The 20,675-nt window shown below is 46.8% G+C and overlaps 2 protein-coding genes across 11 annotated transcripts in view; one reads left to right on the forward strand and one right to left on the reverse strand.

Annotated features, from left to right (window-relative positions):
* UNKL (unk like zinc finger) overlaps window positions 1-2,726 on the forward strand; it is a 45,067-nt gene extending 42,341 nt beyond the window's left edge. For all 8 annotated transcript variants that reach the window (XM_060079404.1, XM_060079405.1, XM_060079406.1 and 5 more), the window contains one exon: window positions 307-2,726. In XM_060079404.1, the coding sequence (XP_059935387.1) occupies window positions 307-462 (156 nt within the window). In that variant the 3' untranslated portion in view covers window positions 463-2,726. The remainder of the gene's footprint in view (window positions 1-306) is intronic.
* Window positions 2,718-20,667, reverse strand: GNPTG (N-acetylglucosamine-1-phosphate transferase subunit gamma). Of its 3 annotated transcripts, none has more exons than XM_060079414.1 (11): window positions 20,577-20,667; window positions 20,398-20,455; window positions 20,246-20,313; window positions 4,059-4,113; window positions 3,909-3,992; window positions 3,732-3,825; window positions 3,550-3,664; window positions 3,383-3,465; window positions 3,172-3,303; window positions 3,014-3,095; window positions 2,718-2,919 (listed from the first exon to the last, which is right to left on the reverse strand). In XM_060079414.1, the coding sequence occupies exons 1-11, from the start codon at window positions 20,629-20,631 to the stop codon at window positions 2,822-2,824; spliced, it is 924 nt and encodes a 307-aa protein (XP_059935397.1). In that variant the 5' UTR covers window positions 20,632-20,667; the 3' UTR covers window positions 2,718-2,821. The 3 variants fall into 3 exon arrangements, with proteins under 3 accessions (XP_059935397.1, XP_059935396.1, XP_059935398.1); XM_060079413.1 differs by having other exon boundaries at window positions 3,550-3,676; XM_060079415.1 differs by lacking the exon at window positions 3,172-3,303 and having other exon boundaries at window positions 3,550-3,676.
* Window positions 20,668-20,675: the final 8 nt, after the last annotated feature.

Genomic DNA, 20,675 nt, shown 5'->3' on the forward strand with positions numbered 1-20,675 from the left:
ACCTCTCATCCGTCTCCAAGGCGCCATCATCCAGGTTTTGGCTGCTGTCGGCTGGAGGCTGGGTCCCAAGTCGGGGTCCATCCTGACCCGGCCCCTCCGTGTAGCCGCCTGCCTGGCTACCCTTCCCACACCACATGGTGGCTCTGGCCCTGGGAGCCCGTCCCCACCCAAGGGTCTCGTGGTGAAGCCTCTCCCATCCCATCTTTTCGTTCCTGGGTGGCCCCCAGCAGGGGGGTCCACCCCACCCTGACCCTGGGCCCGGCCTGGGTTGGGGCGGGGTACCCCCTGACTGCATCTCCCCCGCAGGTGATCTTCCAGCTGCAAGCGAAGCAGTGCGGAGTGTGTGGGGAGCGGGCCCACAGCACTGTCCTGCGGCCCTGCCAGCATCGTGTGCTCTGCGAGCCGTGCGCGGCCAGCGCACCCGAGTGCCCCTACTGCGCGGGCCAGCCCCTGCCCTGGTGACGGCCACCTGGTCGCCCGCCTCCTGGTGCCACCGACGTCGGGACCCCAGCCCCAAACCAACCACCCATGGTCTCGTACTCTCCTCACAGACCCTGAAGGCCCTGTGGGGCTCAGCGGGCAGGGTGACTCTGCGGGGTTTGTGGTCCTGACGCCACTGTGACCGGATCCTGGGAGTTCACATCCCGAGAAGCACTTTGTAGACGGAAGAGTTTAGGCAGACGTTCCGAGTTGCTATAAGCTGCTTTGAGGTTCATGTTTTTAATATGCGATAATATGAAGCTTTATACGTGTACTGTGAACAGAGTATTTCCTATCGGTCTATTGTTAATCCATAGTACGGTAAACACATTAGGTTTCATATCTGAAATTAGTACTTACGAAGTGAGCATTTATCTAGTAGTGAGAAATGCCTAGGATTTTTACTGTTTCCAAATTAAGTGCAAACTAATAGTATTTATAGCAGAGTGATTATTGAGAGACACATATACATGTAGATGTTTTTAATTTTATGAAGGGAACTCATTTCCTGAACACGTGCACATTAACTGGAGCGTCAGTGACAGCGCCCCGCGCCTGCGGCCTCCCGCTCAAGTGCCTGCGCCTAGGAAAGCCAAGGAGCTGCGTGCTGTCCTTTCTCCCCTGGACTTGGTCAGCGTGGTGACAGTGAGCAGGGCAGTGGGGTGGGGGACCCGAAGGGGCGGGCGTCACACTGACTGTGCAGAGCCGTGTGGTGCTCCCCCTTCCCAGAGCTTGCTGGCGGGCGTCCTGGCTGGAGCCTCTCTCCACCCATGTGGGAGACCCTAGCCAGCCTCCAGGGCGACACTGCACCAGATCTGTTTGTGCAGGTGTTATGTTTGAGGGACCATGGGGTTGGGGAGGACCCGGCCGCCGAGCGGGGGCAGGGTGGCAGAAAGGCTGCTGGGAACGGGTCAGATTTTAGTGCCGGCTTCAGTCTTTTCTGTCTGCATTGGGTCACCTTCCCTAGGAATCTGGGAGGAAGTAAAACCTGTCTGTAGTTGACCCAGACTTTGCTCTTGGCAGATCCAGATTGGCATGAGAATCTTCCCAGAGTGTGCCGCCAGGTGCGGAGCAGGGGCTGGGCCCTGGCCCGGAAGGGACGGGATGCCCCCTGCTTGGGGCTGTGCCAAAGACTTTATATAGCATTTTTTAAGTGCAAGGTGACTAGGTAAAAATTTTTATCAGTGACCAAATTAGAATGTATTTACTATAGTGAGAAGTTTAAGACCTTTTTTTTTTTTTTTAACATAAGACAAACTGATAGGAAAGCTGTCATTTTTTAAGGTGGGTCCATGGCATCGTGCAGCTCGCCCGCTGCTAAAGGTAACTATATGACTTGGTTGTAGTGAATCTACTTTGTTTCTAATTATACTGATAATGATTTATTAGCTCTTAGAAATTACGTATATTTTGTGCTACTGTTATCACTGTTTAAAATTCTTTATTTTATTAATATTTATGCACTTGTTTCCCATTTCAGGCCTTTGGTCTTCTGGGGGGAAAACAGGACAATGTTTGTTATTGACATCTAGCCTAGATATTTTCAAATTATAAGCAAGAACAATTAAGCTTTAGGTGTATTTATAAGCTATTCCGGTCAGTTCTTTCTGTGGGGTTCGGGGGGGTGGTGGAGGTGCCCCCTCCCAGGCACTCGCTGGCTCTGAGGACAGGTGTGCGGTGGGAAGACCAAAGAACCACCCAGAGTGGAGCTCCCGGGGCTACGTCGGGGCCCTCCCACCTCTGCTGCCTGGCTGCGGTGGCCCTGGTTTTCTGAGGGGCCACCCATGCTGGGCTCAGCTAGGCTCAGCGTCTCAGGGTGTCACCGCCCCGCACTCGGGTTATGAAGGGGGGCGCTGGGTGTAGCAGCTGAAGCTGTGTGGTGCTCGGCGAGGCCGTTTTTGTTGCCGAATCTGTCAGCTCCTGAGTATTCAGTATTAGCAGTGATGTTACATTGTCACACCATTTGTGTAACTGTGGTCAGCAGAAGACCATGACTCAGTGTGGATGCTTCATGTGGATTAATTTATGGAAGCCCCAATCTGTATGTCTGTTTTGAGTATTTAGAGGAGAATGTTATTGGAATGGAATTTTCTTAACCCAGAAGGTAGTATTTATAATGCATAATCATTTACTTGTAGTGAATTGTTTAAAGTTAACACTTGTTCAAATTTTTTTACACTATAGCATTTATGCAATGGTTTACAGAATTCATGGAATTATTTTTATCAGTAGGGAAATTAATTAAAACTTTGGATCTTTATTTTGTCTGCATCTTTGCGCACAACCTGCTGGCACAGAAGGAACAGGAAGGTGTCCTCTGGCTGAGTCCTGTCGCCCCAGATCACAAGGTGTTCCCACGCAGTCCAGGGTCGCCTCGTAGCAGCTCTGCTGTCTTGTCTGTGGGTGTCCTGGGACCCAAGTGTTCAGAGCTGGAAGTTTCTGCCAAAACACCAGGTGGCAGGAGGTCAGGACCTGATCTGCAGGGCGGCAGGTCCCAAGGTGGGCTCAGCCCCAACCCCCAGGCACAACTGACCTGCAGGCTTCACGTAGGGGAGGCCGTGCTGGGTCAGTATGCTTTTAAGTCTTTTGATCTCCTTTGACAGGGCTTTATGTGCCTAGAACAAGAGGTGAAATGGAGCACTCAGGCCCTTGGTGGGAGGCTGGTCCCGGGCCTGGGAGCGCTGTCTGTACCTTGTTACAGCTCTCCAGCGTCTGAAACACCAGGCCCTTGGCACCTCCTTCCTGCTGCACTGATTCACTTTGTTCTGGGGTCTTTAAATAACCAGCATCCTCAAAGATCGCCCTGAGCAACTTCTCGTAGCCCTGCAGGTGGGGGACGAGGAGGGAGCACTGCTGCAGCTGCACCGCTCCCCGCCCAGGCAGCGCCCGCCCTGTCGCTCACCTGGGATGTGATCAGCTCATCCGCCAGGTCCTGTTCCACCCGGTCCCACCTCTGCTGCAGGGCCATGGGCAGGGCCGGGTACACTGAGAATCCAACAGAAACCAGACTGAGCAGGGCCCCTCTGCCCCCCACGCCCCCCAGTGCCCCCTGCCGGCCCCAGCGCCCACCTAACAAGGAGTGGGGGTGGCAGACGAGGGGCGTCTCGAACGTCAGTGCGTAGACACAGGTGCTTGGCTCAGACACGTGGGCCAACCGGTTGGTTTTGCCACAGGTGAGCTCCACCTGGTGGGAAACCTTGGTGAGCGGGTGGGGGGAGTGGGCCCCAATCCCACCCTCCCACCCAGCCCACCTTGCTCTGCCGGCTCCGGGAGTGGCAGGAGTCACCGTCCCTCATCCACATGCCCCTGAAGGTGTTGTTGGCGATTTCCCACTCGTGCCAGATGCTGGGGAGGAGCAGAGTGGGTGAGGCTTGGGGGGGGGGGGACGATGGACAGGTGGAGCCGCAGCCTCCCCCAGCGCCACTCACCCGAGGATCCCACTGTAGGCATTCCAGCGGAAGGTCTGCTCGTGCTGCGTCACGTTGTGGAACGGGCAGAGCTCGTACTTGTACCTGGGGGCACAGCGCTGTCAGCGGGGGTCCCAGGCCCTGGCCACGCCTGCCCCTGCCCTCACTCACGTGGACTCCACCAGGCTGAAGCACTTGCCAGAAAGTCTGGAGAGATGCACGGGCCCTGGAAGGGGAGAGCACGGCCCGCTGAGCGTGGTGCAAAGCGCAGGCGTGCAGAAACCCACAGAACCAGGGCCATTTAGGAAAAGATCCAGTAGTTTAAACTTTAAAACTGGAGCAAAACAGTTGGAGCAACATCAGCAAAGTACCAGACTAGGAAGCTCCAAGCTCATATCCCTGTGAAAGCATCAAGTGAACCACTAGAAACCAGCTGAGCTAACCCAGTTCTGGAAATCAGGTCTACAGCAATCAAGTGAGCACCACGCAGCAAAGCCATCACCCCAGCGTGGTCGTGAGGAGCAGGCTGACCTCATCTGCAACATCCCAGCCTAGCTGGGGGCTGCCGGGAGTACTGGTCTCTGTTTTGCCCAACTCAGATCACCAGGCAGGAAAGGGAGCTGCTCATGAAGGCTGCAGGGGGGCAAGGGGTTATGGTTGGACACACACAACAGGCCATCCAGGACCTGAGGAGCACCCAGCCTGGTGATGAAGGCCGCCCCAGCACGGGGCCAGGCTGCAAAGGAACTGCAGCCTCTTCAAAGGAAAACCCAACAGAACCACCGGGGAAAAGCCCAGGCACTGGACTGATAGAAGACTTCAGTTAAACAAATGTCTGAAATATGCTTAAGGACCTGGAGGGAAACACAAAGAACTAAAGTCTATCAGGCAAATGACATGTAGGCAGAGAGACGAACAGTATCGAAAGGAACCAAAAAAATCTGGAGCCGAAAAATACAACTGAAATAAATCCACAAAAGGGGTTAACAGATTTTGAGCAGAGAAAAGAACCAGTGAAGAGATGGCAGGACACACAGTGGGAGTCCCTGAAGGAAGAGAGGGGCAGAGAGTATCTGAGGAAATGACTCTCCCAACTTGACAAAACACATGAATCTACACATCCAAGCAGCTCACTGAACTCCAAGTACAATAAACTCAGAAAGACCCACACCAAGACACAGAAGAAAACTGTCAAAAACCAAGTCCAAAGCAGCAAGAAGTGACTCATCACATCAAGGGATCCTTAATAAGATTATCTGCCCATTTCTCTGCCACACTTCAGAGGCCAGAAAGCTGTGGGATGGAAGAAAAAACTGTCGACTGAGGAGTCTACAGCCAGGAAACTATCCTCCAAAAATGAGGGCAAAATCAAGACACTCCCAGATAAACAAAAGCTGAGGGATTTCGTTACCACGAGCCCTGCCCTGGAGAGAGTCCTTCCAGTAAAGGCAAATACACTGGCAAACCCAAAGCAGTATGTGATTCTGATCTGCAAATCTACAGGGTTTAAAAAGATGCATAAAAATAATTACAAATCTACATTTAAAGAGGTAATTACTGGGCTTCCCTGGTGGCGCAGTGGTTGAGAGTCCGCCTGCCGATGCAGGGGACACGGGTTCGTGCCCCGGTCTGGGAAGAACCCACATGCCGCAGAGCGTCTGGGCCCGTGAGCCATGGCCGCTGAGCCTGCGCGTCTGGAGCCTGTGCTCCGCGACGGGAGAGGCCACAACAGTGAGAGGCCCGCATACCGAAAAAAAAATTAAAAATAAAAAAAAAATAAAATAAAGAGGTAATTACTGAAATCAAAAAGTTGGGGGAGGGACAGAGCTGTACAGAAGTCTTTGAATTTAAACCAATTTCAATCATGTACAAATTAGACTTAACAGCTTTATGATCGTATGTAATCCCCTGGCAACTGTAGAGGAAACAACTACACAGACTAATACACAAAAGTTAAAAGGACGTCAAAACATGTCACTTAGAAGTAAGTCAACAAAAAGGAATGGAGGGAATGAGAGACAAAAAAACTGTAAGACAAATTTTGCTGTTTTGTTTCCTCTAAATCCTTCCTTATCAATGACTACTTTAAATGTAAACAGATTAAACTCTCCCATTCAAAAGGCACAGATTGGCCAAATGGGTAAAAAAAATGTGATCCAACGATATATACTGTTTGTAAGAGACACATTTAAGATCAAAGACACAAGCAGGCTGAAAGTGAAAGGATGGAAAAAGATATGCAAATAATGAGAGAGCAGGGATGGCCACACTAATATCAGACAAAATAGACTATCAGGGACTTCCCTGCTGGTCCAGTGGTTAGGAATCCGCCTTCCAATGCAGGGGATGCGGGTTCGATCCCTGGTCAGGGAACTAAGATCCCACATGCCTCAGGGCAACTAAGCCTGCGTGCCACAACTACTGAGCCTGCGTGCCACAACTAGAGAGAGGCCTGCGCTGCAACGAAGAGCCCACTCGCTGCAAAAGATCCCACATGCTGAAATGAAGATCCCTGCCACAACTGTGACCTGACCCGATGCAGTCAAAAAAAAAAAAAAAAAAAGTATCAGTCAAACACTGTTAAAGGAGATAAAGGAAGACATTATTCATTGATAGAAAGGTCCATTCACCAAGATTATAACAATTACAAACATATGGGCACCAAACACCAGAGCTTGAAAACAAAGCAAGCATTGACAACTGAAGGGAGAAACAGGCAGTTCTACAATCCTTGGACATTCAACACCCCGCTTCTAAGGACACAGAGGACCTGAACAACACTAAAACCACCAGACCTAATCGACATATACAGAATATCCCACCCAACAACATCAGAAATTACATTTTTTAAGTGTACGTGGAACATTCTCCAGGACACACCACATGTTAGGCCACTTAATAAACTTAAAAAGACTGAAATCATAGTTTCTTTTCTGAACACAATGGAAATCAGAAATCAATAGCAAAAGCAATGTGGGAAATCCACAAATATATGGAAATTAACACAATCTTAAAGAACCAATGGCTCAAAGAATTCACAAAGGAAACTTGTTTTTGTTTCAAAATATTTTCTAAATACAAGGTACCAAAAATTATCAGATACAGTGAAAGCAATGCTAAGAGGGAAATTAACAGCTGTAAACATATTAAAAACAAGATCTCAAATCAATAACCTAACTTTTACACTTTAAGAAACTAGAGAAAGAAAGCTAGCAAGCTGGACTTCCCTGGCGGTCCAGTGGTTAAGACTCCACACTTCCAATGCAGGGGGTGTGGGTTCAATCCCTGGTTGGGGAACTAAGATCCCACATGCTGCATGGCACAGCAAAAAAAAATAACAACAACAACAACAAAAAAAAACTAGCAAGCAAAAGGAAGAAAATAAAGATTAGAGCAGAGAAAAATAAAGAAAAATCAGTAAAACCAGAAGTTGGTTCTTTGAAAAGATCAACAAAATCGACAAACCTTTAAACTAGATTTACTGTAACAAAAAAGAAAATGGGCTTCCCGGGCTTCCCTGGTGGCGCAGTGGTTGAGAGTCCGCCTGCCGATGCAGGGGATACGGGTTCGTGCCCCGGTCTGGGAAGATCCCACATGCCGCGGAGAGGCTGGGCCCGTGAGCCATGGCCGCTGGGCCTGTGCGTCTGGAGCCTGTGCTCCGCAATGGGGGAGGCCACAACAGTGAGAGGCCCGCGTACAGCAAAAAAAAAAAAAGTCTTAAAAAAAAAAAGATGGGCTTCCCTGGTGAGGCAATGGTTAAAAAATCCACCTCCCAATGCAAGAGACACGGGTTCAAGCCCTGGTCCGGGAAGATCCCACATGCTGCGGAGCACCTAAGCCCATGCGCCACAACTACTGAGCCTGCGCTCTAGAGCCCATGAGCCACAACTACTGAAGCAAGCCTGTGCGCCTAGAGCCCATACTCTGCGACAAGAGAAGCCACTGCAATGAGAAGCCCACAACGAAGAGTAGCCCCACTTGCCACAACTAGAGAAAGCCCGTGTGCAGCAACAAAGACCCAACACGGCCCAAAAGATTCAAATTACTAAAATCATAAACAAAAGGAGGGACATTACTACCAATTTTACAAAAATAAAAAGGATTACAAGAAAATACTATGAAAACTGAAGAAGGGGGAACACCTCCTGACTCAATTCTATGAGGCCAGCATTCCCCTGATATCAAAGCCAAAAAGATACCTGACAAGAAAGGAAAACTACAGATGTCAACATCCCTTGTGAATGTCAGTGCAAAAATCCTGAACAAAATACTGGCAAACTGAAATCAGCAGCACATTAAAAGGATTCTACAGTGTGAAAAAGTGGGGTTTGTTCCTGGAATGTAAGCATGGTTCAAATTTAAAAAAAAAAAAACAATTTTTTTACATGTAATACACCCCATTAACAGAATAAAGCGGGGGGGAAATTATCATCTAAATTGTTGCAGAAAAAAGCACCTATCAAAATTCAACACTCTTTCATGATGAAAACACTCAACAAAGGAGGATTAGGAGGAAATTTCCTCAACGCAATAAAGGCCATATATGCAAAACCCACAGCGAATATCTTACTGAACGGTGAAAGACTGAAAAAGCTTTCCTCCCAAAAGTGGGAAGAACACAAGGAAGCTCTCAGCACTATTCACTATTTGACATTGTACTGGAGGTTCTAGCCAGAGCAATTAGGCAAAAAAAAGGAAAGGCATCCTAATCAGGAAGGAAGAAATAAAATTACAATGCAGTGTTTGCAGATGACATGATCATATATATAGAAAACCCTAAGAGTCCACAGAAATATATTAGAGCTACTAAATTCAGCAAAGTTTTAGGATACAGAAGTGACACTAAAAACCAGTTGTGTTTCTATACAACAACCCAACAGACAGCCCAAAAAGGAAATTCAATGAAACAATTCCAGGGATTTCCCTGGTGGTCCAGTGGTTAAGACTGCGCTCCCAAGGCAGGGGGCCCGGGTTCGATCCCTGGTCAGGGAACTAGATCCTACATGCCACAATGAAGATCCCACACGCAGCAACAAAGATGGATTCCCAAAGGACCCCAAATAGTCAAAACTATATTGAAATAGAAAAGTTGAAGGACTCACAATTAGTGATTTCAAAGCTTACTTCAAGGGGAATTCCCTGGTGGTCTAGTGGTTAGGATTTGGTGCTCCCTCTGCCAGGGGTCCAGGTTTGATCCCTGGTTGAGGAACTAAGATCCCACAAGATGCGCAACACCATCAAAAAAAAAAAAAAAACCAAAAAACCCCACAAAGCTTACTTCAAAGCTACAGTAATTAAACCAGTGCAATATCAGTATAAAGACAGACATGTAGACCAATGAAACAGAACAGAGAGCCCAGAAACAAACCCTTGAATATATGCTCAAAGGATCTGTCAGGGTGCTGAGACCATTCAGTGGGGGAAAGGACAGACTTTTCAACAAATGGAGTCGGGAAGCTGGATGTTCATATGCACAGGAATGAAAGTGGACCCTTACCTCACACCATGTACAGAAATTAACTTAAAATGGATCAGAGGCTGAAACTACAAAACCTAAGGGGAAATCTTTGACATTGGCTTTGTGCTTTGGAAATGATTTCTTGGATACGACATCAAAGGCAAAGGCACCAAAAGGAAAACTAGATAAATGGGGCTTCAGAATTTAAAAGTTTGCAAGAAAGTGTTGAAAGACAACCTACAGAAAGTGAGAAAGTATTTGCAAATCACATTTCTAACACGGGTAATATCCAGAACATATAAAGAACTCCTATTAACGACAGCAATGCCCCAAACAACCCAATTTAAAAAATGGACCAAGGATTACTAGACATTTTTCTGAAAAAGTGAAAAATAAGTAAATACAAATAAAATCCACAATGAGATATCACCTCACCTCCATTAGGATGGCTACTATCCAACAACAACAACAACAACAGAAAAGAATAAATGTTGGTTAGGATGTGGAGAAACTGAAACCTTTGTGCACTGCTGGCGGGAATGTAAAACGGTTCAGTGCTGTTGAAAACAGTTTGGTGGTTCCTCATAAAGCTTAAGCATAGATTTATATGATACAGCAAATCGACTCTTGGGTATGTGAACTGAAAGCAGGAACTCAGATGCTGCACACCCATGTTCAGATCAGCATTATTCACAGTAACCAAAAAGTAAAAACAACCCAAGTGTACACTGTCAGATGAATAAGCAGAATGTAGTATATATGTGCAATGGAATATTATTCAGCCTTAAAAAGGAAGGAAATCCTGCCATATAAATGAACCTTCAAGATATTGTGCTAAATGAAACACGCCAGTCACAAAAGGACAAGAATTATATGATTCCACTTACATGAGGTACTTAGTTCATTTGAGCTGCTATAACAAAATACCACTGGGTAATTTTACAACTACAGAAATTTATTTTTCACAGTTCTGCGGGGGTTTGAAGCCCAAGATCAGGGCACCAGCACAGTCGAGTTCTAGTTCACAGAGGGTGCCTTCTCACTGTGTCTTCACATGGTAGAAGGGACTAGGGATCTCTGGAGCCTCTTTATATTATAAGGGCATCAATCCCATTCTTGAGGGCTCCACCCTCATGACTTAAGCATCTTCCAAAGACCTCAACTCCTAACACCATCATCTTTTTCAGTTACGATTTCAACCTGTGTACACACAGTGACCACAGCAGGGATCTAGAGTCATTAAATTCATAGAGAAAGAAAGTAGAATGTCGGGGGCCAGAGGCTGGGAGGGGTGAGGAGTTGTTTAATGGGGACAGAGGTTCAGTTTGGGAAGGTGAAAAAGTTCTGAGGATGATAGAGGTGATGTTTGCCCAACAATATGGATGTGCTTAATGCCTCTTAACTGAACATCTAATAAGGGTTAAAATGGTAAATTTTATGTATATTTTACCACAGTAAAAAGAGGGCAATTCATATTTTCTTATACTAGCAAAAAGAAACACCAGAAGACTAAACATAAAATAACAACAAACAGAATCAAGGCAGTATGGGACTTCCCTGGTGGTACAGTAGTTAAGAATCCACCTGCCAATGCAGGGGCCGCAGGTTCGATCCCTGGTCTGGGAAGATCCCACATGCCTTGGAGCAACTAAGCCCATGCACCACAACTACTGAGCCTGCATGCCTAGAGCCCGTGCTCCGCAGCAAGAGAAGCCACTGCCATGAGAAGCCCGCGCACCGCAACAAAGAGTAGCCCCCGCTCGCTGCCACTAGAGAAAGCCCACGTGCAGCAATGAAGACCCAATGCAGCCAGATAAATACATACATACATACATACGAAGAATCAAGGCAGTACGGCACTGGCATAAAAACAGGGGGTCCAGAAATAAAGCCACACATATACAGTCAATTAATTTACAACAAAGGAGCCAAGGATATACAATGAGGAAAGGATAGTCTCTTCAATAAACGGTGGTTAAACTGGACCACTATCTTTCACCATACACAAAAATTTAAGTTGAATGTAAGACCAGAAACTATGAAACTCCTAGAAGAAAACACAGGTGGTAAGCTCTTTGACATCGGTCTCAGTGATGATTTTCAAAATCTGACTCCACAAACAAAAGCAAAAATAAACAAATGGGACAATATCTAACTACAAAGGTCTGCACAGCCAAGGAAACCATCAACAAAATGAAAGGCAGCCTACTGAATGGGATAAAACATCTAGCAAATCATATACATAAGGGGCTAATATCCAAAATGTATAAAGAACTCACACAATTCAATAGCAAAAAAACAAACAATCCAATTAAAAAATGGGCAGAGGGTCTAAATAGACATTTTTCCAAAGAAGACAAAGAGATGGCCAACAGGCACATGAAAAAGATGCTCAACATCATTAACCATCAGGGAAATGCAAATCAAAACCACAATGAGATATCACCTCACACCTGTCGGAACAGCCACTATAAAAAAGACAAATAACAAGCGTCGGCGAGGATGTGGAGAAAAGGAAAACTTGCACACTGTTGGTAGGAATGGAAATTGGTGCGGCCACTATGGAAAACAGGATGGAGGTTCCCACCAAAATTAAATATAGAACTACCATATAATCCAGCAATTCCACTTCTGGGTATTTATCCAAAGAAAACAAAATCACTAACTCGGAAAGATACCTCCACCCCGCTGTTCACAGCAGCATTATTTACAATAGTCAAGATATGGAAACTACCTAAGTGTCCATTGATGGATAAAGAAGGGGTACACATATACAACAGAGTATTATTCAGCCATAAAACAAGAAATTGCCATCTGCAACACGGATGGACCTTTAGGGCATTATCCTAAGTGAAATATGTCAGAGAAAGACAAATACATTATGATCTCACTTATGTGGAAAACAAAACACCAAGCTTATAGATACAAAGAACAGATCAGTGTTTGCCAGAAGCAGGGGATTGGGGGAGACACAAAGTGAGTGAAAATGGTCAAAAGATATAAACTTCCAGTAATAAATAAGTCCTGAGGATATAATGTACAGCACAGTGACTACAGTTAATAATATTGAATTGCATATCTGAAAGTTGCTAAGAAAGGAAATCTTTTTTTTAAATTGAAGTATAGTCGATTTACAATGTTGTGCTAAATTTCTGCTGTACAGAAAAGTGATTCAGTTATACATATATATACATTCTTTTCCATTATGCTTTATCATAGGATATTGAATATAGTTCTCTGTGCTACACAGTAGGACCTTGTTGTTTATCCATTCTGTATATAAAAGCTTGCACCTGCTAACCCCAAACTCCCACTCCATTTCTCCCCCAACACCCCCCCCCTTACCAACCACAACTCTGTTCTCTATGTCTGAGTCTGTTTCTGTTGTGTAGATATATTCATTTGTGTCATATTTAGATTCCACATATAAGTGATATCATATGGTATTTGTCTTTCTCTTTCTGGCTTAACTTCACTTAGTATGACAATCTCTAGTTGCATCCACGTTGCTACAAATGGCATTATTTCGTTCTTTTTTTTATAGCTGAGTAGTATTACATTGTATATATGTACCACATCTTAAGAAAGTAAATCTTAAACGTCCTATCCAAAGAAGATATACAGATGGCCAAGAAGCACATGAAAAGCTGCTCAACATCACTAATTATTAGAGAAATGCAAATCAAAACTACAATGAGGTATCACCTCCCACCGGTTAGAATGGGCATCATCAGAAAATCTACAAGTGCTGGAGAGGGTGTGGAGAAAAGGGAACCCTCTTGCACCGTTGGTGGGAATGTAAACTGATACAGCCACTATGGAGAACAGTATGGAGATTCCTTAAAAAACTAAAAATAGAATTACCATATGACCCAGCAATCTTAACTACTGGGCATATACCCAGAGAAAACCATAATTCAAAAAGACACATGCACCCCAGTGTTCACTGCAGCACTGTTTACAATAGCCAGTTCATGGAAGCAACCTAAATGTTCCATCGACAGACGAATGGATAAAGAAGATGTGGTACATACATACAATGGAACATTACTCAGCCACAAAAAGGAACGAAATTGGGTCATTTGTAGAGACGTGGATGGACCTAGAGACGGTCATAGGGTGAAATAAGTCAAAAAAACCAAATATCGTATATTAACGCATATATGTGGAATCTAGAAAAATGGTTACAGATGAACTGGTTTGCAAGGCAAAAATAGAGACACACGGCTTCCCTGGTGGTGCAGTGGATAGGAATCTGCCTGCCAATGCAGGGGACACAGGTTCGATCCCTGGTCTGGGAGGATCCCACATGCCATGGAGCAACTAGGCCCGTGCACCATGACTGCTGAGCCTGCGTTCTGGAGCCCGTGAGCCACAGCTACTGAAGCCTGCGTGTCTAGAGCTCTGCAACGGGAGAGGCCACCGCAATGAGGGGCCCATGCAACGCAACGCAATGAGGAGTGGCCCCTGCTCGCCGCAGCTGGAGAGGGCCCATGCACAGCAATGAAGACCCAACACAGCCGAAAATAAATAAATTTTTTTAAAAAAGAGACACAGGGCCTCCCTGGTGGCGCAAGTGGTTAAGAGTCCGCCTGCCGATGCAGGGGATACGGGTTCGTGCCCCGGTCTGGGAGGATCCCATATGCCGCGGAGCGGCTGGGCCCGTGAGCCATGGCCGCTGGGCCTGCGCATCCGGAGCCTGTGCTCCGCAACGGGAGAGGCCACAACAGTGAGAGGCCCACATACCGCAAAAAAAAAAAAAAGAAAAAAAAAAAAGACATAAAAAAGAGACACAGATGTAGGGAACATATGGACACCAAGGGGGGAAAGTGGGGGTGGGATGAAGTGGGAGATTGGGATTGATATGTATACACTAATATGTATAAAATAGATAAGTAATAAAAACCTGCTGTATAAAAAAAAACTTTTTAAAAAATCTTAAACATCTTCATCACAAGAAGAAAAAAAGTTTTTGGTAACTATGTGTGGTGTCAGAGAATAACTAGACTTATTCCCATCATTTTGCAAAATACACAAATAGTGGATCATTATGTTGTATACCTGAAACTAATATGTCAGTTATACCTTAAAACAAACAAACAAACAGCAAATGGCCCTGGACAGGGAGCACAAGGCAGGAAGGAGAGCTCGGGGCATATTTGTCCTAAGGTTTACATGTGAACCACGTAGGCATGCTAATGTGCTCAAAGGTAAAATGAAAGGATGACATTAAAGCCCCTACAGCTGAAATCAAAGCAAATGAACCGAACTATACACAGTTAGTAACGTCACTTCACCGGAAGAAGAATCACTCTCAGTGACTTAAGAACAAGTACTGTTAATCAGTTAATAGCAGTAATGCCATATTAGTTTTCAGGCCATTATATATGTGCTGTAGAATAGAGCAAATGACCATGTGATGATACCAGGTATCAGAAGCCACAGCCACTAACATGGGACCAAGTCTCCTACAGATCCCACTGTAGAGAACGTCTGAAGGCCTGAGGCTGTGGAGGGGACTGAGGGGCGGCGGGGGGGTGGGTGCAGCTTGGAAGAAGAGGGCACTGATTCCTGTGGGTTCCCGCCTGGGGCAGGCAATGGCATAACCCACCCCAGTCTCTGGCCATAGGATCTGGGACAGAGGGAGCCGACCCAGCAGCTGGAAAGCGTGGGGTAGTATCAAAAAGGACGGCGGGGGTGGAGGGAGGGAAGCCTGCCCAGCTCTCTGGCTGAGCCCTGCATACATGAACCACCGGCAGGGAGGTTGGTCCTGGGTGAGCTCCGCCCAGCCAGCTGCCTCAGCCCACCGCATTCTCCCAAGGGGAGAGCCGGGGCAAGGGTGTATCCAAAAGTATCAGACATACAACAAAGCAGGCAAATGCGACCCACCCCCAAGAGAACAAACATAGAAGACTGACCCCAACAAACACAGATGATGTTGGAAGTAGAAGAGGATTTTAAAGCAGCTATTGCAACTATGTTCCAGGGTGTAAAGTAAAACACGGTAATAAAGAGATAGTGAATCTCAGCAGATAAACAGAAATTAGAAAAAGAAACTCTAGAAATTTAAAAAGTCAGAAATAATTAGCAATTTAAATCCAGCAATATATAAAACATATGTATTCACTGTGCCCAAGTGGAGCTTACTCCAAGAACACAGTGTTGGCTCAACATTCAAAAACCAATGCTACCCACTATGTAAACAGTCTAAATGAGAAAACCCATCATCCTCTTGATAGGTTTTTAAAAAAGCATTTGATAGAACCCAACACCCATTCATGGTAAAACCTCAGCAACCAGGAACAGCAGGGAAGGTCCTCCACCTGAGAAGGGGCTACAAATGCCCCTCTGCAGACCCTGAACTGAAGGTGGGAGACCGAGGCCAGGTTGGGGGGACGCCTCTCCCCACTGCTCTCCCGAAATTGGAGGCCCAGCCAGGGTGAAGGCACACAACTGTACTCCAGCTAATAGATGAAGAAACGTTAAACACCACGGGAATGCAATGAACAAAATCCAGAATGTGGGAAACAAGTGACCCAGTTTCCTCAAGGCAAGGAAATGGAGGGCATCTACAGATTCAAGGAAACTGAAGCACACGTGGGTGTGTGTCAAGCACACACAACACACAGAGCTTCCATACTGACTCAGACAAACCAACCACCTATTAAAAATTATGATACTGGGGCTTCCCAGGTGGCACAGTGGTTGAGGATCCACCTGCCAATGCAGGGGACACGGGTTCGATCCCTGGCCCGGGAAGATCCCACATGCCGCGGAGCAACTAAGCTCGTGTGCCACAACTACTGAGCCTGTGCTCTAGAGCCCATGAGCCACAAATACTGAGCCTGCGTGCCACAACTACTGAAGCCCGCACGCCTAGAGCCCATGCTCCACAACGAGAGAAGCCACTGCAATGAGAAGCCCGCGCACCGCAACGAAGAGTAGCCCCCGCTCGCCGCAACTAGAGAAAGCCTGCGCGCAGCAACGAAGACCCAACACAGCCAAAAATAAATAAATAAATAAATAAATTTATATTAAAAAATTATGACAGTATTAGCAACATACGGAAACACAGAGGGGATTTTTGCTGCTTGATACTGTGGCTATGCCCTTGAAGAGACACACACCAAAATATTTACAAATGAAATAAGTTGTGGGAAATTTGTTTCAAAGTAACTGCGGTGGCAGGGTGAGGGTCGGGGCTGGGTGAGGGTGCCTGGTGCCTCACATACCCTTTCTCCACTTTTGCATGCGCTTGAAATTGTAACACTGTTTTTTTTAAAGTTAAGGAAAAAACAAGTAAAAATATGTATGGCAAGCACTAAAACTGAACACAAACAGAAACGATATGGATCCAACTGCAAGTCAGATTGATGACAGAGAAAACAATGACCTGGTGAAGGTTGGACCACAGTGCCCTGCTGTCCATCTCTGGCTGGATACACTCCAAAATAAACTGCAAGAAAACCTCACTCACTCGTTTCATGGTTAGTAGTAATATTGCTATTTTAAATCTGAAACTATTTTATGTAAATTATAGGAAAAAGCCAGTAAATATATTTACGTGACTAAAGAACCCAGCTTTTTAGTGTTAAGGGAAAAGACAGGAGTAGAAAATAAAGGGGAGGGCTTCCCTGGTGGCGCAGTTGTTAAGAATCCACTTGCCAATGCAGGGGACACGGGTTCAAGCCCTGTTCTGGGAAGATCCCACATGCCGCCGAGCAACTAAGCCCGTGAGCTAAAACTGTTGAGCCCGCGTGCCACAACTACTGAAGCTCGCGTGCCTAGAGCCCATGCTCCGCAATAAGAGAAGCCACCGCAATGAGAAGCCTGCGCACCGCAACAAAGAGTAGCTCTCCACAACTAGAGAAAGCCCATGCACAGCAATGAAGACCCAATGCAGCCAAAATAAATAAATTATTTTAAAAAGTAAAAAAAAGAAAAGGGGAAAATAAAAACCCTGTAATACTGCATTTCAATTTGAAACTTAAAATCACATAGATTTCATCTATTCTTCCAGCACAAACACATCTATGTGTGTGTATGTGTGTGCATGCTTTCTACCTTGAAATAATCATAAACTTATAACCATAGTACATCACCAAAACTAGGAAATTGACGTTGGCACAATACAACCAACTAGACTACAAACCGTACTTGGATTTCAGTTTTTGTATGTGTTCAGCAATAAGAAAAAGCTACTGATACATGCAACAACAGAGATGAATCCCAAAAACATGATGCTGAGGAAGACTCCAGACGTGGAAGTGTATGCTGACTTGCTCAGCTGAAATCCAAGCACGGATGACACTATTCTAAAGCAACAGAAGCCAGACAGTGATGGGTGGGGGATTTAAAAGGGACACATAGGAATCTTCTGGGTGATGGAAATGTTCTCAGTCTTGTTTGGGGGTGGTGATTACATGCATGTGCTCAATTTACAAACTTTATCAAACTGAACATGTCAACTATACCTCAGTAAAAACAGGGTTTAAATCTGAGCCAATAATGATGTTCAAAAAGGAGAGAGAAAGAAAGGGGGGGAAAAGGAACACTCCTCTTTACCAGAGACCACCAGCCAACAATAAATGCAGACGGCATGAGAGAAGCAGAGTTCTGCACTCCTCTATCCCATCAGACTGAACCAGGAGGCCACCAGGGGCAGCACGTCCACTCAGCACCAAAGGCGTGCTCACAGACGGCACACTGAGGGCAGAGAGAGAAACCTGCCTCCCACCGCTAGACCCTGGCAGCACTCAGCCGCAGTCGACTGCAGCCCTCTGACACGATGCCTACCTACAAAGTATTTGTGCCCAAACTGCTTACCCTGACTGTAATCAAGCTTCCAGGCCATTTACAGAATACACTGGGGAAAGCAGAACAAGTTAATGACCTCACAAACCAGACAGATCTGGTCAAACATCCTGTAAGACAACTGGCCCGGCACATAACCCCTTGACTGATTCCCGTGTGGGGTGGGTCCTGGGACAGCTGTAGAAGGCATTCCTGAGACAACAGGGAAATGTGGATGTGAATTGATTATATTATAGAATTTCTGCTAACTTGGGGAGTGGGAGATCCATACTGTGAATATTTAGGAATAAAACGTCATGATGTCTGTAGCTGACTTTCAAATGGTTCAGCAAAATGAAAGTTCACTTTTTTCAAAGTGAAAACGAGAAGAAGATAAAGCAAGCATAGCAAAATGTCAACTCTTGTACTGAGGCGGAGAGTATGCTGCTGTTCACAGCCACATTCCTCCATTTTTCTATTCAGTATTTTCACAGTAAAAAAGCTGGAATCGTTTAGCGTGAAAGCTCACAGCTGTACCCTCTATCTCTGATCTCACCGTACCCCTGCGGCCAATGCCTCTGGCCCTGGCATCCTTGCTAAGGCCTTTATTTGGCCACTCCTTTTGCTAGATCCCTCTTCCCCAGATATTCACATCCCTTACTCCTGTTCCCCTTCAACGTCTGAACAAAATTTCACTTCTCAGTCTTTTCCTGAACCCATTTAAAACGGCAATCCCCAAAACAACCCCCCCAAACACTCACTCTTCTCTGCTTTCCATACCTACAGAGTGTTTTTCACCATCAAGCATTCTACATTTTATCTACTTTTTTGTTTATGGCCTACCTACCCCATTAGAGTGTCAACTCCACGAGGACACTGTATGTTTTGTTCATTTTTACATCCCCAGCACAGACACACCCTGACATGTGGTAGTATTCAAGAAAAAAAGATCTTGGGACTTCCCTTGTGGTGCAGTGGTTAAGAATCTGCCTGCCAATGCAGGGGACACGGGTTCGAGCCCTTGTCCGGGAAGACCCCACATGCCGCAGAGCAACTAAGCCTGTGTGCCACAACTACTGAGCCCGCGTGCCACAACTACTGAAGCCTGCGCTCCTAGAGCCTGTGCTCCGCAACAAGAGAAGCCACTGCAATGAGAAGTGTGCACACCGCAACTAACAGTAGACCCCAATCTCCACAACTAGAGAAAGTCCGCACACAGCAACGAAGACCCAACGCCAAAAAAATTCTTGGATTTTTGTTTGTTATATTTAATACTCATTGAACAATCCAGCAGTTCCACTTCTTAGATCCTGTCTCAGGAAACCACTCACAGAAGGGTAGAAGGAGACAGTCCCTGGAGGGATGTTCTCCTCAGCAATGTTTCTAGTGACCAAAAACCATAAACAACACTTTGCTGGACAACAAAAGAATGCAGAGCCATCCTATGGAATACCAAACACCAAGTGAAAAGAGTGAAGACCCACATCCACCGTGAAGAAACACCGTGAGCGGCAACAGCAAATGAGCACACCTGTATAGTACTCCTGCTCAAAAAAAGGCAAACACGCGGAGCAGCTGGGCCCGTGAGCCACGGCCGCTGAGCCTGCGCGTCCGGAGCCTGTGCTCCGCAACGGGAGAGGCCACAGCAATCAGAGGCCCGCGTACCACACACACACACACACACACACACACACACAAAAGGCAAACATCACAAAAAAAATTGACACAAACACACACACAAAACTACACGTTTTTTTCTTGTAAAAGCATAAAAAACATTTGGAAAGACAAACACCGACCGAACTGTAACAAAAATCACCTCTAGCGAATAAAATTAAGGACTATCCGGGAAAACTACTCAACTTGGTACAATCACAGTCTGGAATGTTAGCGCGCACTTAAAAATAATTTTAGAACTACTGACAAACGACAACATGATCCTCCAGGCTCTAACTTTCAGGGCCCCTCATCCGAGGCCTCCCTCCCTCCCTGGCCCCCCTGGAGCAGGCTCCCGAGAGCTGACGCGGCCCACGGGTCGGGAAGCCAGGCCAGCTCCCTGCTCCCTCCCAGGCCCCCAGCACGCCCGCGGCCAGGGCCCCGAACTCACCAGACACGGGAGAAGGATCCCTCCTGGGCTGGAGGCGACTGGTCTGGGGTAGGAACGGGTTGTTGAGCCTGAGAGAAGCGGCACAGTCAGGGGGAACCGGGCCCAGACCGCCGCGGGAACCCCCCGCCGCCGCTCCCCGCGAGGCCGCTCACCCGAACGTGTTGGGCTCCTCCACCACCTTCATCTTGGCGGCACCTGCGAGCGCGGGCCCTACGGGGAACAGGCAGTGAGGAGGCGGGCGGGGGCGCGGGGACGGGGAGAAGAGGGCTCCGGGACGCAGGGGCCTGGGCATGGGTGGAGGGGCGCGGGCGTCGGCAGCCCGGACACTAACCATGCGCTGCGAGCCCGAGCAGCAGCAGCACGAAACGCGCCAACCTTGCCACCATCTCGCGCCGCCGCCGTCGCCGCCGTCGCCGCGCGTGGTCACGTG

Source organism: Mesoplodon densirostris, chromosome 16 (genome assembly GCF_025265405.1).
Source record: "Mesoplodon densirostris isolate mMesDen1 chromosome 16, mMesDen1 primary haplotype, whole genome shotgun sequence".
Lineage (NCBI taxonomy): Eukaryota > Metazoa > Chordata > Mammalia > Artiodactyla > Ziphiidae > Mesoplodon > Mesoplodon densirostris.